The 19,463-nt window shown below is 35.2% G+C and overlaps 2 protein-coding genes across 9 annotated transcripts in view; one reads left to right on the top strand and one right to left on the bottom strand.

Moving 5' to 3' along the window:
• LOC111045582 overlaps positions 1 to 15,779 on the top strand; it is a 71,413-nt gene extending 55,634 nt beyond the window's left edge. The window contains exons 1-7 of one of the 7 annotated variants that reach the window (XM_039442749.1): positions 2,039 to 2,169; positions 7,302 to 7,432; positions 10,262 to 10,366; positions 12,719 to 12,834; positions 13,352 to 13,447; positions 14,730 to 14,834; positions 15,325 to 15,665. In XM_039442749.1, the coding sequence (XP_039298683.1) occupies positions 10,340 to 10,366; positions 12,719 to 12,834; positions 13,352 to 13,447; positions 14,730 to 14,834; positions 15,325 to 15,388 (408 nt within the window). In that variant the 5' untranslated portion in view covers positions 2,039 to 2,169; positions 7,302 to 7,432; positions 10,262 to 10,339 and the 3' untranslated portion in view covers positions 15,389 to 15,665. Of the gene's footprint in view, positions 1 to 2,038; positions 2,170 to 7,301; positions 7,433 to 10,261; positions 10,367 to 12,162; positions 12,337 to 12,718; positions 12,835 to 13,351; positions 13,472 to 14,729; positions 14,970 to 15,324 lie in introns of those variants that run through there. The other 6 variants (XM_039442756.1, XM_039442746.1, XM_039442739.1 and 3 more) reach the window with 6 other exon arrangements.
• Positions 1 to 19,463, bottom strand: part of LOC111045580 (acyl-CoA Delta(11) desaturase) — a 57,403-nt gene that overhangs the window by 33,074 nt on the left and 4,866 nt on the right. The window contains exon 1 of one of the 2 annotated variants that reach the window (XM_022331017.2): positions 1,848 to 2,073. The exons of the other annotated variant lie outside the window; for it this stretch is intronic. The gene's annotated coding sequence lies outside the window, so the exon portion shown is untranslated. Of the gene's footprint in view, positions 1 to 1,847; positions 2,074 to 19,463 lie in introns of those variants that run through there. 2 annotated transcript variants of the gene reach the window in all.

Raw genomic sequence — 19,463 nt, 5'->3', positions numbered from 1 at the left:
GATAGATTAGAACACACACACTAAAGAAAGGGGTAATAAAATGAGACATTTTATAGGATTGTAAAGTTTCTCATGGATTTGATAGATTTTATTATTGCGAATATTTTTGTTTCATTAATTTATGTAGTTCTAGGTATGTTGATAAAATTCACGGGTACCGTCATGATATGATTGTAAGCTACGCAATTTTCGTTGCTACAAGCAATTAAATTCGAGAACGTCCCAGTAACTAGGCCTGTCGTTAACTACTCTCCAACAGGTTTCACCCTATCCAATCAAGCAATACCGTACTTGCTCAACTTGGATAGTGGCCTAGCTAGATAGAGGCGGTGTTCATTATATTAGACTTGATGTGGTGTCATCGACAACATCAAAAGAATTCATCACAATCACAATGATGAAACACAGTTTTGTTATATTGAAAAGTTATATTGTTTAATCTGAGTTCACAATTACATTTTCGGATATCATTTTCCAGTTTCTCTAGTCACGATTTCAAAGAAAATGCTTGATATAGTTTTTGGTACAAGTAGAGTTATTTTTATGGTTTTAGAGTTCTTATCTATTGGAGAAAATGAGACACAGATGTTGTCAATACTACTTTAATTTTGTTTCACAAAAGGACCATGGTTTCGGGGCTACACCTGCCCCCTCCTCAGCTAGACTGGTGTTTCGAGTAGGCTACATAAGAAACAGCATACAAGAAAACTTGTATCATTTTTTTAGCGGAGCCTCCTTTATCACAATTTGCGAACGAGAAATTTGTGAATTGTATTCATTTTATTGGAAAAGTTATATGCACTATCATTTTGAAGTGCACTAACTAACTGTATGTACAGTTAGTGTTTAGTGACAGTAATGTCTACATGAGTCCAAGAATAGTGAGTGGGTGTAGGAGGATTAAGGTCCTGAGCGACGACTATAGCTGCGCTGTAGTCTATTACTTTATATCATTTTTGTCTGTCTTGACTACTGTTACACAGCGCGACTATAGCCGTGCGGCTAGAATCGTTACAGTCGCTTAGGAATTGGACCTTTCGTGATGAAATCATAAAATATGTATCAACATACTGTTTTTAGTGGATTCCGAACCACTGGGAAGTGATCTTTGAAAGATTTAGAAAAAGTTGTGATATGAATATTGTAAGAAATTATATGAGATTCAATTTTCTATAGAACAGTCATGTTCGTAGAATACATAGTTTTCGAGTTTTATGCGAGAAACCAAAAAATGGTACCTGTGAACCACCCCACCCCCTTAGCACAAGGGGTAGGGGTGGGGACTTTTGATATGTTTACCTCCTTACTACCCTAAAGAGAACTGCGGGGTCAAAAATTGACTTCCGAATTTCCTTCTTTACCCTTTTTGAGAATTCATTGCCTGGACTAAGCTCGAATTCATTTGATTGGAAACACCTTATTTCTATAACAGCTAGTACTAATGATATATTATTTCAGGCTATTAGTTGAATAGAAAAGTAGGCTATTTATCTGGGAATATAGAAACCATCATCAATATGAATTAGTTTCAGAGATTGTAAGATCAGAACAATCAGTAAGATCAGTAACTATTGACTCGTCTTACCGGCTTTTCATTCAGCACGTAGCACAGTGTTTTGTTCTTTTATTTTATGTAGTACTGTGTATAGTACTTGTATTTTATATTCAATAACCCAGAAGGTAATTTGTGAAATTGTTGTTTGATAATTAAGTAAAAGATTGTGAGGCTGTGCTTATCTAGTGGACCACCAAATCTCATTAGTAATAAATTTTACTAAATGATCAGCTTACTCGAATAAACGAAAAAAAAATAGTTTTACAAAAACCTTTTTTTATAGGATACCTACCGGACTTTATGTATCAATCCATGAGTGCTTGATTCCACAATGAGTTGCGTGCAGTCAAACAAGGCGCGCGAAAACCGTTTGTCTGAAATCACTGAAAAAGTCTACTGAACCATGTGAAAGTGGCTGGATGGTTGCTGAACTCTGTACTGATCACCGGTGACTGACTTATCCCGCAGGCCCAACACTTCTCCACTTCGGCGGCGTGCATTTCGCAACGCATTACGTTGCGTTCTTCTCTTGAGCAATTTGGGCAACACATGCACCGATTTCTGGTGCCCCTTTCCTTACTCACCCTACCCTTTCCATACCTCACTGATTTCAAGTAGGTACCCCTTTCCATGCCTTATCACTCCTTATGATTCTGTCACTACAATGGGCTATGAACTGGTATCATCACCAATTGGTCGAAACCACCTTGTCATGCATTCTTTAGTTGGACTTGATTGTTTCAAAATTATTTTTACCACCAATTATTTGGTTCCATCTTAAATAAATATTATGCTTAGATCATACTAATAAAATAATTATTATGATACATAATTCAACAAATAAATACTTGAACCAATCATACAAATGTGGCGCCTTTTGCATGACAAGTTGGCTAGAGTATTGCAACTTCATTCTTCTATCGCTCTACCGGTCATGGGTCCTATTCTATTTGTCCTTTTTTGTAAAATCCCTTGCGGTCTATCTGATTACCAAAGTACAAACACTATATTATGTTGGCATCATCAACAGAAAAAATAGTATATATAATAGCTGAAGTGTCAGCACTGTTTTCTCCGAAAAAATCTAATATACTAATAGAGAGAAGAGTACTTGGTACTCTCAATCACTCATTGGATTAATTTTAGCAGAAATGTTGAAGGTTACCTTTATTTGAACAACTCATCTTTCACCATCCTCACTCTCATCCACGCATGCAGAAGGACTTGAAAATGGAAATCATCCTCAGCGAAAAACTGGTGAATCCATTGTACGTTTATAAAAAGTATGAACTTCGATTATAATTTATAGTAGGGTAACTGAAAATCTTGCCACGGTAATTGGCACTTTTCATTTACTGAAGGCCAAAATCGTTGTCCGTCTGAGTGTATGTTCTACAATAACTTTAAAAAGAATTGATCAACTTTAAAAAAAAACACGAATTTTTTCGAACCTTTTTACAGGTCAAGTTCGTTGGACAACAAAATTGACTCAATCCTTCGTCCTTTTTCATGATATAAAATTAACATTGTAAGTGCATAAGAAAACAATTGTTGTGATTGACCGAGCGAAGTGAGGTCTAAGATTCAAGTCGACGGTTTGGCATTTCTCTTAATGTTTATATGTTCATATGTTGCGCATTTACGGCGAAACGAGGTAATAGATTTTCATGAAATTTGACAGGTATGTTCCTTTTTAAATTGCGCGTCGACTTATATACAAGGTTTTTGGAAATTTTGCACTTCAAGGATAATATACAAGGAAAAAGGAGCCTCCTTCATACGTCAATATTAGAGTAAAAATCAGACTATAGAATTACTAGTAGTTCTGTGAACAGTAGACCTCACGCAATATTCTCATCCACAAGTACCTGATTGAAACTATAGACCTTATGGAAATAAAGCAATAGACTGGCTTCTCCACACATGTGTAATCACTTGTCAGTTGATTGACCGAGCGATATGTTGGTCCAAGATTCAAGTCGACGGTTTGTCATTTCTCTTAATGTTTATATGTTTAAATGTTTATACGTTGCGCATTTACGGCGAAACGCCGACAGTGATTACACAGATGAGAGAGAAGCCAGTCTATTGCTGTATTTCCATAAGGTTTATAGTTTCAATCAGGTACTTGTGGATGAGAATACTGCGTGAGTTCTACTGTTCACAGAACTACTAGTTTATGATGAATAATAATTCTAGTCTGATTTTTACTCTAATATAGGCGTATGAAGGAGGCTCCTTTTTCCTTTTATATTATCCTTGAAATGCAAAATTTCCAAAAACTTTGTATATACGTCGACGCGTAATTAAAAAAGGAACATACCTGTCAAATTTCATGAAAATCTATTACCGCGTTTCGCCGTAAATTCACAACATATAAACATTTAAACATTCAAACATTTAAACATTAAGAGAAATGCCAAACCGTCGACTTGAATCTTAGACCTCACTTCGCTCGGTCAATTATAATTATTCATCATAAATAAGCTATCGATTTGATTATAAATTGCATGCCATGACGCATGCAATTCAATATCTCAATGTAACTTGGTAAACATCAGCTGCTGTGAGGACTATAAATTGCATGCTTCATTGAATGCAATTTTTATGCACAATTAAGGCTAGGGACACTCGAGCGCACAAAGTGCGTCCGTTGCAACTAACGTTTTGCGGCCGTCGCCAATGTCACCACACGAGCGTTGAGTGTGGTGCGTCAACGTCAGTTAGCTTTTCGCAATGGAACCAGACGTAGCAATAACTTTTGCATGACTCGACGTGCGTTGTAGGATTTCTGCGCAGTTCAAAAATCACGCGCCAAAAATGGTACGCACGTACCTCGTGTGTTGTCACCAATTCACTTCTATGTATTTCTACAACGGACGTCTAAAAGTAAGTTACAACGGACGCACTTTGTGCGCTCGTGCAGCCCTAGCCTAAATGAACTATTGATTGCGTGCAATAACGCATGCAATTAATAACTAAAATAACATAGTATTGTCTCTCGAACTTTCTCTGCTTTGAACTCGGGCTGTCCTGTTGCCAGTATGTCTTGAAGGAGATTCGCTTTTGATGCTAGCATTTTTGATACATCAACCCGAACAGCCATTAGCCGTTTTCACACCGATATCTCGCCGACACGACATACAGACAGGATTTACTCTAATGGACAGTATAAGAGGAGGCTGCGGTTTACAACTGCGCGAGGTCTACTGTTCACAGAACTACTAGTTTATCATTTAGTCAGCTGAAGAATTCATTGCATGCAATTGCAACAGTTTTCCGATTCATTCATTCATTGACCGAGCGAAGTTAGGTCTAAGACTCAAGTCGACGGTTTGGCATTTCTCTTAATGTTTAAATGTTTGAATATTTATATGTTGCGCATTTACGGCGAAACGCGATAATAGATTTTCATTAAATTTGACAGGTATGTTCCTTTTTTAATTGCGCGTCGACGTATATACAAGGTTTTTGGAAATTTTGCATTCCGAGGATAATATAAAAGGATAAAGGAGCCTCCTTCATACGCCAATATTAGAGTAAATGGTGTGGCGCACTCACATAACTTTCCTTGCCGTTATGAAAATTGATCACCTGACGCTAGTGTTCCCGTGCATCTCAAGTCTACTTATAAACAAAGATCTGAGCCAGCTGGTGACAGGACAATAACGCTGGAGACATACGAGGTCTGCTAACTCACTCAGAGTGAATCATTTAATAGAATCAACAGTTGCCAACAGTTTGCAATTGAAATAATAACATTTTCTCGAATTTCGTGCTTATTTCCAATTTTAGGTGAAAATGTTACTAAACATTAATTGTAGAGATTTTCATGCTTAATCTTTTCCACTCAAAATTTTTGTTTAAATTTTATCTGAAGCCTGATAATTGGGAATCTAAAATCGAACTTTGCTAAGATGGGGCGGAGCTCCTGAAATTTTTACAGATATGAGAATTGTGGCAGTTGATAGAGCTTATCAATGACTATTCCAGGTATAAATTTGATCAAAATCGTTGGAGCCGTTTTTGAGAAAATCTCGAAAAACCCTGTTTTTGACAACATTTTTGCCATTTTAGCCGCCATCTTGAATTGCATTGGATCGAAATTGTTCGTGTCGGATACTTATAGTGTAAGGACCTTAAGTTCCAAATTTCAAGTCATTCGGTTAATTGGGAGATGAGATATCGTGTACACAGACGCACATACACTAGGTGTCGCCGTCATGCGAAACGCAGTAGTGTGCACAAATTTTGAAGTGGTGAAAACGGAAACAGAGCATTTTCTTTTAAAAAGAGAAAAGTCAATTAATTATTTATTTTTCATTCCTTAATCAGTTTTGATTCTACCCAATGTTACAAAAATACTCTATTGAAGCTGGTTTCTAAAACGTACCGAAAGTGCTGCGTTAACATTCCAGATTCTACTGCATTGTGCGAATTTTATACACTCCTTTAATGAGCGAATTAGCCTACAATTATTGTTGTAGGCAATATAATAGTGGTGTAATTCAATAATAGTCACCTTTAGAACAACAACAAAAAGTTTAGTTATAGTAGCGTGGCTACAAATGGTTTATTCTGTCAGTAGTTTTATTATTTATTGAATAGTATGTTATGAATAGAATATAGTTATATTATTTGTTGAAAAATTAGTTTCAAAATTTACGTCGGAAAAACTGTTTCTGAAGTTCATAAAACACTGTTCCGCTCAATCTCTCAATTCTTCTCGAAATTTTGCCTGACCTTCTTCTTGAATTCGACTTAGCAAAGCTAATGATTACGACTGTTTTCAACTAATCCATCAATTTTATTATTGTGAAATCAATAGTAATTTCTATTGATTCTCTGCAAATCAATGTGCCCCAGATAGAATTATTTCAACAGATTGAGTGAAAGTATTCATCAACGCAGTTCAACAGATCCCAAGTTGATTCGTTCCCAGTTGTTACGTATGAGGAAAAATTGAGTTTTGCTATTGCAACATGCTGAGTACCGTGGTCGTGGTACGGTACTTGAACCAGCGCAAGCTGTGATCTGAGTTGGGAGTTGAGTTGAGAGCGCCCAGAAGCAGTGATTGAGGTCAAGACTAGTAAATAAAAATGTGGTGTCTACCAAGTACCGGTAGGTCCCTGTCATCCCACACGTAGGCCGCTACAACGGATAACAACAATGAATTCCTCGAGTTAGGGATCACAGTTGGTTGTTCAATGTATTCACAAAACATCATCATAGGACTACAGTATTAAACCCGGACGTGTTTCAGATTATTCCAATAACCATATAACATGATCAAAATACAAACTCGAAGTAGAAATTTAAACTCGCGTTATGAGCGAGTTATGGCAGTTTCATATTGGTTAAATACCGACTGGATACTCAGCCTAAAGAAGCCAAGCTTCGGAATAGTCCCTCATACCGTCGTAAGTAAAGTACGGCAATTGAAGACATTTTCGTAATATTCAATAATACAAATAAATGAGATTGACCATGGGAATTAAATTCGGAGAAATCAAGGGTGGGAGAGAGGCGAAGGCGGTTATTCGCGATTGAAATTCTCTCTGGATTATGTTAAAGAAGTCTTGAAAAAAGGTGAGCAGTAATAACGACTGACGACCTTTTTTGTGACGATGCTTTATTTATGAGGGGCTTGGGGAGGTGGGTACCCCTTTTTCCATATTATGCATGAGGAAGATCACACCAAATTACACCCAAAATGTTCGATTTTTCATTTTTGTTTGTTTTTCAGATTTCCCGTGATGGACTCAGCCATACTTGAAATCACAGATTTTATACTATTTTGCGTCTTGCCAGTATTTTCGTGAACGACCAGGCCAAAAATATTCAACTTCAGAGAAGGTACTGAGGACTGAGAGACTGGTATGAAATAGTATATTTCGCACCTATAGCAGAAAATGAGATTTTTCCGGCTCAAAATCGGTTTTCAAAAGAAAAGAAATCAGTTTTAGAAAAGATTGAGAGCCGGAAAAACATTTTTGCCTGTGGTGTAAACGATATTTTTCGCCACACTACAGGTATTGCTGACAAAATAAATAAAGAATACAAAATAAAGAATACTTGTTATTGTACCTATCTCTTGATTTTAGTGGTAGAAGATTTGCAGTCAGGATTTCAGATTCTTTTAAAATTTCACTTGGAATATCACGGGCGTTGTCATCTTCAAGCATTTTGGAAAATTTGGAATGCACTAATCAACAATAAATAATTGAATAAAAATGGTTGTGAAGCGAATGCTGAATTAGTTTGATTCGAAACTCGAACTGAAATCATGGCGACTTTGTTGAAGAAAGTGGACACTCGCCCGATCTAGCGGATGACTTATTAACTACGGACTTCCATGTTAGCGGCTAGAAAGAGTACGTTTTCCGGTCTAGGCCGGAAAGAAACCTTTTTCTGACGTCAGACGAGAGTCGTCTGCAAACAAGGTCTTTCAGATCTACGTAGGGACTGGAAAACAGCTGCTTTCTGTGCAGTGTGGCGAAAATTTTAATTTTTTCAAGCTAATCTAAAAATGTGTTGTTTTTTAATCACAGTATATTATTTCGCGTCCTTAATACACTTATTCGAAAAAGTCTAATCTTAGTCAACAAAGGAATCTCACCAAGGGCCAAGCCACACGCGGTGTTCTTCCAGTCGGCATGACAGGACAGAAAGTCCGAGTGTGCTACTGTGCTTACTGTCTAGCGAATCGGAGAGCTTCCTGTCCTGTCGTAATATCGAACTATCGCCTTCCTAAACAGGAAGCTCTCCGATTGGCTGGACAGTAAGCACACTCAAACTGACTGTCCTGTCCTACCTACTGAAAAACCGCCTCGTGTAGCTTGGCCCTTATGACTTGTCAACAAAGTGTATAAATTTGTAATGCAGGATCAACATCGAATGTTTGAAGGTTTCTTCAAATATCTCCAAAAAACATTATTAACAATGAGGGAACTTGGAATTTTTGTGTGTTCTCAATCCCGAGAACTCTGAGGATAGTTTGATATGACAGACGAGCGAGGTCTAGCTAGGCGAGCTCGCTGGCCAAACGATTGTAGCCTTGCGAGCACTAGCGGGATAACTGTGGCACGAAACTGAATTGGGACAATTTGAACAATAACCACGGCTTGAAAGTTTCCTGCGTCCCGCATTCATTCCGCACCAGTTTGCGCAAGGTACAAGGCGAGCAAAACTGAATCATGTTTTTAATATCTACTGGAGTCTGAAAATAATATGAAAATTCAGCAAAACAATGGTTTCCAAAGTACCGTACCGCACCGGAAGATGAACCCAGCTACAAAAAAGTAGCATTTTAAACAATTGAAACTAGGGACCCTCTCCTGATGTGATAATATTATAAAAGTACCAATAACATGTCTGTTAAATTGTCGGTCCCGGCTGAAGTATGGTGAAGTATGGCAGCCCATTGACGGTTAAAATTATATATTCAGGTGAGGTGCAACCTCCCCGCAAGAAACTTCCCACCAACAAAAGCCATACGAATTTACATTGTTTTACCAATACCGTAACATACTAAATTTTTGAACTGCTCTGGTTCAGTCAGATGAAGATTATTATTATTAGCGTATGGCTTTGAATGGTGAGGAGACCTAAGGGTAGTTCCACCTCGCCGTATATAGTCCAAAGTTCCCTAATGGGAAACCGGACACCAAGGTTATAGTGAGCACAATACTTTAAATTTACACTTTTCACTTTGGATAAAGTTCATTTTGATGTTAAAAAGTCCAAACATATACAAAACCGAAACAAAACACAAAACCACTAAGCCAAATTTATAAAATATTAAATTTAGACAATAAATTTAGTGCCGAAAATTTATAGTCAGATGAAGATATCAATATTTGATAAATTATGCCGAATCAGACACGTGGGTTCGTATCCCGCCAAGCGCATCACAATATTACCCACGTAAATTACTTAGATTAGATTACTTATGACTAAGATTACTTGGATGGGCGTAATCCTGCAAAAAATCCTACTAAGGTTTAGTCTTTGATTGTCGTTATGTTTTGTTCACTCCAGTCCACAACATTCAGCATCACATTTTTAGGATCAAAAATTAATAAAAATGTCTTTACACTTTTCAAGATAGAAAGTACAGTACAGTCACGATACAAAGTTTCCAGTCATGACTGAATAAATGCCTTTACTCGAAATTGAGTATTCTTCTTTACAGATTGATTGCGCCTACTAACAAAATAACTAATAAAATATACTTTTGTCAATAAACAATCATCAATTTCATCATTAAAATAAATAAGGAATGTCTCTGCAAAAGCAGCATCTTGAGAATAGAGGCCGAGAAATCATCAATTAAATTTATGGAACTGTTGATAATATTCAACTGGCTCAATAAAAACTTACCTTGTTTGATAGCTTAACCAATGTTAAAACAAACCTTCCATGGATTCAGCATAGGTACTGGTAGTCATAAAATCAAAATTCATAAAAGTTTGTTTGTTTAGGAAAATGACCAAAATTACTCTCACTTTTTTGGAGATAGTGATTTTATTACTTCTTACATTTTTTGTGTATGATTCTTACTCTGAAAAAAATTGTAATTACAATAATCATACTGAGGATGACAGTATGGAATCAAATGATCAAGAACCTGAAGATTTTACATGCAATTGTGATATGCCCCCTCCTACTGAGTATAATGATGTCTGTTTTCCAATTATATTTCAGAAAATCAAAGATTCTGATGACAAAATTTCTTTGAAGAATTTGGAAAACACAAACAACATCAATGCTTTTTTGGAATGCATGTCATGTATTGCAATAGCAAAAGAAGTAAGTATTTCAAAAGATAAGTATCAAGTTTTTTTCATTCTGACTTTTCTGACAAAAAATTAGTTACTAAAAATTGCTTAAAGATTTACATTTTTCAAATCACTTCATGGATTGAATATTAATTTGGTCAAAGATCTTCAAATTCCAGAACTAAGATTTTGGCACTTGTATTTTTATATCCACATACTTCAGTTATAATCTTAATAGGATGAATTTGATAAAAGTATTATTACTTGCCAATCATTTTTTAGGCATGCTTGAAATTACTGAATAAAAATCTATTCAATTGCCAGCAGCACAGTTGTTGGATGTGCACTGCACGTCTGTACAGCCTGGTTTCTTTATAATTATTACACAGAACCAATCTATCCTAATATATTGAGCGAGCAATTTCTGTATACATTTATATATATATTTGGGTATTTATTTATGTTCAACGGATCTCGAAAACGGCTCTAACTATTTTCACGAAATTTTGAACATAGTAGGTTTAGGATATAAAATTTCAATTGCACTAGGTCTCATCCCTGGGAAAACTCGCTAAAGGACATGAAAAGGATAACAATTATTCATCCTTGGAAAAACACATCATGATAATTTTGTCGTCTGTTGATAACGGAAGTGCCTGTGTGGGAGAGAGACAGAATTATGTTCAGCTGTTGAACCATTGCAATGAATCAGCAGATCTCATAAGTATTATCTGGCAATTCTAGACTAGAAGCTCTGAACAGTAGACCTCACGTAGTTTTCTCATCAACAAGTATCTGATGTCACCTGTTCTAGTTGATTCAGTTGAATCACAATTCACAGTTTAATCATAATTTACTCTTGAAAACTGTTATTTGTTTTCTCCAAGATCAAAAACTCACTTATGTTAATTAACACAGTTCACGTTTGAATTTGTATTCCATATGATAATTTATCTAGTTCGGTGATAATCTTTCCATCTGATAAAAATTTTCAACTTTTTCAAAATTATTTTTTTTCAATCAAGAATATTATCATTTCTTCAGCATTATTCAGTTCATTTAATCATTTTTTATTTTATTTTCAATCATCTATTAAATTTGTTTTTCAAATGTGAGGATATTGATACTGATGGGCACGCATCATGAAAAATATTGAAACCCTACCTTATAGAAATAGACATGGCCAGACATCTGTGTAATGCATGCAATGAATAATCCACTTGTTAGCTGATTGATTCTTTTCATATCATCCTGAAAATGCAAAATTTCAAAAAACCTTGTGTATACATCGACGCGCAGTTGAAAAAGGAATATTCCTGTCAAATCTTATTGAATCCTATCAACGCGTTTGGCCGTAATCGCGTTACATACAGACAGACAAAAAAAATACGAGTTAAAACATAGACCTCACTACGTTCGGTCAATAAACCGACTTGATTAACCTTATCTGATTTGTTGACATGACTAACGAGATGGTTTTATTCAAAATCCTTAATTTCTTTATTTAAATTAGAGTACCTATATCAAAATTTTCAAAGCTAATCACTATTTTACAGTTTTAAGTGATTAGTGAGTTTTATTTTGTTATTAAATTTGGTTTGTGAAAAATCTAAATTCAAACTTTTCTGTTTTCAAATGTTTGGACTGAAAAATGGGATTCAAAAGTGTATGGAACATAACCTACTTTTTGGACTACCGTATTTATAGTGTATACATCAACATTCGCGAAGGAAACAGTTTTGGGCTGTACCTGTTGGTCCTTCCCCAATCAATTGAAAGAATTGTGTTCTGTGTATCAATTAATAGATAGTAGATACGGTAGTAATCTTGTCTAAGTATAGCCTATAGCGCACTCTGACGCAGGATGATTACGGGAAACAGAATTTCGACGATTTTAGAGCCGATTTCATAAAAAATATTGATGTTTATAACTCATCCCGCGTCGGTGTGATGGAAACTTGAATAATGGAAGAGCGATTTCCAAACATTATTGGAAAAAGTGTGAGTGAATTTTGAAATAAAATCTTAATACAAATTTGAAAGCCATTTACACTTCCATACTATATCTGAATGCTTGATAAAAATCTCTCTCATTCACCCTCTATCTCTCTCTCTCTCTCTCTCTCTCTCTCTCTCTCTCTCTCTCTCTCTCTCTCTCTCTCTCTCTCTCTCTTTCTGTCTGCATCCATTTCAATTTTGATAAATTCATAAAATATTCCATTCCCTAAGAATGATTTTAAAATAGTCTTCTGTTAAGTATTACTCTCTACCTTTCTAGCAATATTGCTCTATTACTTAGAGTTGATAAAATTCTTGTAGCCTAGATAACTTTTCAAAATGTATTGAATTAAAATACTAATTAGGTATTATAACTACTTTTCAGTTGAGCAAGGCTATATGCCTGCACAATGAAAGATTTGAAAAGGTTTCACATATGAGGAGAGATGATGTTCCATGTTTTCTTGATTTAGAGGATGTTTGCACTCATAACTTTATTGGGTGAGTATTATGTGGAGTAATAATCCACATTATTACTCTCTATTCAGTCTATATCTCAACCATTCTATTTCTATATTCCTGGTTCCATGGACCAGTCTGAATTTTTTTGCAAATAATTTCCTTTTGGTGATGAAAAAGTTTGAATACATCTAGGGAACTAAATTCAACAATTCAAACTGATTCAATAAAAATTGTTTGATAGTTTTCCGTCTTAAAAAACCATTTTGAACTTCCAATTTCAATTTTAATTTTAACTACATAAGTACGCGTACATGCATACAAAGACATATGACATCCATAAAGATGTTTTTCACATCAGATTATAGTTAGTATGAAGAAATTAATAATCTAGAACTATAAAATTTTAAATTGAATTCAACAAAAATAATTATCTCTTGAAAATATATATTATAAATGTTATAATTCGAAATATCATTTTCTTATAATATATTTTCTTGTTTATAAACAGGATGTTTATGTGCTAAGATTTGTGTAAAGCTTTATTTTATTGTTGCAGATTTGATCTTCAAGACAAAAAATCCATTAGAGTATTAGCGCCTTCAAGTTTTAATGGCAGACATGTACCGGTGCAAAATATAAACTGGAATAAAAAGTAACATCAATTTTCTACTTCGAAGTAAATTTTTCCACAGTACAACTCATTCAACTTGGCTTCATTTATAGCTTGCGGTTGTATTCATCCAAATTAATCGTATATATGAATACAATATTAGTAGTAAAGAAATCTCAAAATTTACTATCTCTCAAGTTATCATGAATTTCAATATTTACTTTAGTACGGTATCCATTTTTCATTAATGCCTTCTGCTGGATTCGTTAATAGTCTGATAATCATACTATTCAGTTTAGCTAGCGTACCCTATATTAAGATTGTAAAAATTATATAAATACAAATTGATATACTTATATCTACTTATTGTGATACATATATTATAGTATATTTATATTACAGTAATTATAATTATAAATATAATTATATTACAACATCTAATATTGGATAAAACAATGTACAAATCTTCTGTATATATGAAAAGTAAATTAATTAATATATAATTTGAGAAATTGTATTGACAAAGTCAGCTATATCTTATGAGATATTCACTTTGTTTCATGAAAAAACTTCTGTAATACATGTACAAATACCGGTAACTAATTATTATAATATTATTACTAATAAGATGTTTGCACTCATAACTTTATTGGGCGAGTATATGTGGAGTAATAATTCACATTATTACTCTCTATTCATTCTATATCTCTACCATTCTATACCTCTATCATTCTATATTCTATACTAATAAGTGTAACTAATATAATATAATCATATTTAACTTGTTCTAAAGCAAAGCAATGTCGTGACAGATACCTTAATGCATATAAGATAATATTCACCCAATAAAAACATCGCACCTCAATGAAATCGTCAGAGCACTCTGAGCTAGAGCGAAATGTTTTTAACTTTTCAAAACATAACATACCAGTATAGCTTACAGAAAACCCTTATCTGTTGCAATGCAAAACGTTAGAAATGTGCCTTTATCGGCGCTCGCTCAGACTGGATTCTTTTTCTTATGATAATTGATCTTACAGATACTGAAACGTACGAACGAATCCGATTTTTTGAAATAGATGTGAGTGGTCACTGCTCACTCTGTATATACGAGTTGGACGTACCGTTGTACATGAACATACATATAAAACAATATGCTCTTTATAAAATAATACCATCTTTCTTATTTTCCATACGATAAACTGTCGCATGCAATGTAAAATTCTGTGTTTAAGCCTGAACTTCTGCATAATATATTTCTATAGATTTCATCATAATATTATGCTCTTCAAAGATCAAAATGTAATGATATTGCGATTTCCAGATTGGAGGAGTTGTGCCTTGTCTATGTGTCACATTATGGAATAGAAAACATTCACCAGGAACTAATCACAAATTCAGATTCAGGCCTAATTGATGAACTTTGCAAGTAAATCATTTTCTATCTAATCAATTTGGGATAGATTGATGATTAAAAATATTTGTTTCTTGGTTTTCTGTTAATTGAGTGAATGCATACTAAAACTAACCAAACTACTTTTTGAAAGTTCTCAAAATCTTGGTGAAATTCCACTACGCTTTGTTCGTCTTACCAAACCCGTATCAGTAAACAATAAAGAAAAAATGAATTGATATATTTACAAATAAGAAGCAAACTATAATTTCCCAATTATAAATAAGTGCTTCAGTTTGTGAAATATTCTCCTATTCCTTCTTATATAGCTCAAATCAATGAGTAAGCAATAAAGAAAAAAAGAATAGATATATTTACAAATAAGAAGCAAACTATAATTTCCCAATTATAAATATGTGCTTTAGTTTGTGAAAGATTCTCCTATTCCTTCTTATATAGCTCAAATCAATGAGATATGTGTAGAAATTCGTGAGATTTTTTAATTTATTTAATTTTCTGATTCCAGCAAGACTGGTGTTTTTGGTTCATGTCAGTCAATTGAAGTTGAGTGCAACTCAAAGCTGTTATAAGATGGAAGTATATCTCATTCGTGTAACAATTAAAATTCAAGTCACTTTTCAAGATATCACTAAAACCCTCCTATGTGCCAAATAAATATGTAGCAAAATATTATTTTATTTTCCGGATTATTATTTTAATTTTTCTTTGTCAAGATCCTTTAGAACAAATTTATTGGTTCATTCTAATAGAAAAACTAATATAATAATGAACTATATAATAACCTAAACTATAATTATAATAATTGTGGTGAATATTGAATAAAGCAAAATTCAGAATCTTTATTTAAGAAACATTCACCCAATTAAAACTAGCCAAACTAGTTTTTGAAAGTTCTAGTTCTACAGTTAGTATCTTTCGAGTGCTTAACAAGAGGTAGGTTCTATAATAAAAAATCAACTTTTCCAAGCTTATTAAATGTTGAGGTAATAGTTCTTTTAGAATTACTAGTACCGTATTCCTTCTTATATAGCTCAAATCAATGAGTAAGCAATAAAGAAAAAATGAATAGATATATTTACAAATAAGAAGCAAACTATAATTTCCCAATTATAAATATGTGCTTTAGTTTGTGAAAGATTCTCCTATTCCTTCTTATATAGCTCAAATCAATGAGATATGTGTAGAAATTCGTGAGATTTTTTAATTTATTTAATTTTCTGATTCCAGCAAGACTGGTGTTTTTGGTTCATGTCAGTCAATTGAAGTTGAGTGCAACTCAAAGCTGTTATAAGATGGAAGTATATCTCATTCGTGTAACAATTAAAATTCAAGTCACTTTTCAAGATATCACTAAAACCCTCCTATGTGCCAAATAAATATGTAGCAAAATATTATTTTATTTTCCGGATTATTATTTTAATTTTTCTTTGTCAAGATCCTTTAGAACAAATTTATTGGTTCATTCTAATAGAAAAACTAATATAATAATGAACTATATAATAACCTAAACTATAATTATAATAATTGTGGTGAATATTGAATAAAGCAAAATTCAGAATCTTTATTTAAGAAACATTCACCCAATTAAAACTAGCCAAACTAGTTTTTGAAAGTTCTAGTTCTACAGTTAGTATCTTTCGAGTGCTTAACAAGAGGTAGGTTCTATAATAAAAAATCAACTTTTCCAAGCTTATTAAATGTTGAGGTAATAGTTCTTTTAGAATTACTAGTACCGTACTCTTTTTTTTATAAAGACAAGACTGGTTTCAGCTGGGGTACGAGTAAAACATAGAACATGGTCAAATCAATTATGGTTTACAGCTAGTGTACTAGAACATAATATTATGATATCTATAGCGATAGTAAGTTACTATCGACAATTCCAGTGCAAACTTTTGAAGTGTATCCGGCTTGACATGGTCAAATGTCTTGACCGAGCTTGGTGGAACTGGGCATTATAGTTTTTAAAGCAACAGGTAACGTCTACCTTTTTAACTTGATAAAAATTGTAAAAAATCACTGATGAATTTCTCTGGGGTCCACTGTCCACATGGTATGAAGCATGTGTCGATGTGTCTCACATGGCTGTGTTGCTATAGTGAGGTCCACGTTATAATGACAGTATTTGATCGACTTTGGTTTTGCTATCCTTGTCTATCATTCAACAAAGCCGGTGATACTATCCTTTTCTAGGTCCACAACGATGCCAATTATATTTTTGCCAGTGTAGAAATATAATTAATTAATGCAGAGAATCGGCATCGCTATTCTCCTATCTTCATCCACTGCCATTATAATGTGTACCTCACTATAGCAGCTATAGTGCCTTGGCCAAAAAATTATTTATTACAATAGTTTCTAATGGTAGTACAAACTAGTCAGTGGCTTGAGGAATGGAATGCACTAGGACAAAGTGTAGCCACAATACAGAGTCTGTCCCAAAAGTAATTTCAATTATTTTTTCTGACGCGACACCAGAGTGCTGCGGCTGTGGGAGACTAATGATTAGGGGGTGGGGGGTGCTTCCGAACAAGGGTGACTGCGAGCCATTCTTTCCGTCCTGCCGGAGAATTTTTATAACCGTTTTCGTGGCGTGTATTAATAATATGGTGCTAAATTAATATATTAATTAATCGTGTTTAAATAATAATATAATGTTAAAATTGTTAAAAAATTATTGAAAATAGCGAAAGATGTATACTTTATTTGTTGAAAATATTCCTGCTTCACAATCCTATTCTTTATCATTAAATCCTCCTGCATCACAAGCCTCTTCTGCATCACCAAATCCTCCTGCATCACAAGCCTCTCCTGCATCACCAAATCCTCCTGCATCACAAGCCTCCCCTGCATCACCAAATCCTCCTGCATCACAAGCCTCTTCTGCATCATCAAATCCTCCTGCATCACAAGCCTCTCCTGCATCACCAAATCCTCCTGCATCACAAGCCTCTCCTGCATCACCAATCCTCCTGCATCACAAGCCTCTCCTGCATCACCAAATCTTCCCTAAATCCTCCTGCATCACAAGCCTCTTCTGCATCACCAATCCTCCTGCATCACAAGCCTCTCCTGCATCACCAAATCCTCCTGCATCACAAGCCTCTCCTGCATCACCAAATCCTCCTGCATCACAAGCCTCTTCTGCATCATCAAATCCTCCTGCATCACAAGCCTCTCCTGCATCACCAAATCCTCCTGCATCACAAGCCTCTCCTGCATCACCAAATCCTCCTGCATCACAAGCCTCTCCTGCATCACCAAATCTTCCCTAAATCCTCCTGCATCACAAGCCTCTTCTGCATCACCAAATCCTCCTGCATCACAAGCCTCTCCTGCATCACCAATCCTCCTGCATCACAAGCCTCTCTGCATCACCAAATCCTCCTGCATCACAAGCCTCTCCTGCATCACCAAATCCTCCTGCATCACAAGCCTCTCCTGCATCACCAAATCCTCCTGCATCACAAGCCTCTCTACATCACCAAATCCTCCTGCATCACAAGCCTCTCCTGCATCACCAATCCTCCTGCATCACAAGCCTCTCCTGCATCACCAAATCCTCCTGCATCACAAGCCTCTTCTGCATCACCAAATCCTCCTGCATCACAAGCCTCTCCTGCATCACCAAATCCTCCTGCATCACAAGCCTCTTCTGCATCATCAATCCTCCTGCATCACAAGCCTCTTCTGCATCATCAAATCCTCCTGCATCACAAGCCTCTCCTGCATCACCAAATCCTCCTGCATCACAAGCCTCTCCTGCATCACCAAATCCTCCTGCATCACAAGCCTCTCCTGCATCACCAAATCCTCCTGCATCACCAGAGTGCTGTGGCTGTGGGAGACTAATGGGGGGGGGGTGCTTCCGAACAAGGGTGACTGCGAGCCATTCTTTCCGTCCTGCCGGAGAATTTTTACAACCGTTTTCGTGGCGTGTCGTATTAATAATATCGTGCTAAATTAATATATTAATTAATCGTGTTTAAATAATAATACAATGTTAAAATTGTTGAAAAATGATTGAAAATAGCGAAATATGTATACTTTATTTGTTGAAAAACATATCCCTGCATCACAAGCCTCTTCTGCATCACCAAATCCTCCTGCATCTGAAGACTTTTGCATCACTTACTCATCCTTCCTCACCTGCGCCTCAAGCTGCCCAAACATTTGCCTTAGAAGATTTCAATGAAAAAACCGCCAAGAGGAGAAGTCTTATAATCAAAAGTATATTACCTCATGGGAGTCCAGAGAGGAGTTCGAGAGATGGCTGTCAAAAAAAGTCTACAGTTACAGTTGAATTGAAGTATGCTTCCTACAAGGTGTGTGACTAGAACCTAGCATGTGACCTAGCAAGTCTGAGCTATTAAGACATTCACAAACATCGAAGCATGTGGCAGCTATGAAGTCACTCAAATCAAATAAAGATTGAGAGAAGTGATTAGTACTCCATTGGAAATAGGAGCAAGAAGAGGAGAGCTCAAATGGGAAGCAATGCTAGCTGAAAAAAAATCTGTCTCTCCTGGCTCTGATTTATACTATAATCCTGCTGGCTGAAAGTATCTACACAGATTCTGAGATAGCATCTTCAATGCGATCAAAGAGGACAAAAGCTACTAGCCTCATAAAATATTTGCTAGC

Source organism: Nilaparvata lugens, chromosome 1 (genome assembly GCF_014356525.2).
Source record: "Nilaparvata lugens isolate BPH chromosome 1, ASM1435652v1, whole genome shotgun sequence".
NCBI lineage: Eukaryota > Metazoa > Arthropoda > Insecta > Hemiptera > Delphacidae > Nilaparvata > Nilaparvata lugens.
This window is presented reverse-complemented; position numbering and strand designations above follow the sequence as displayed.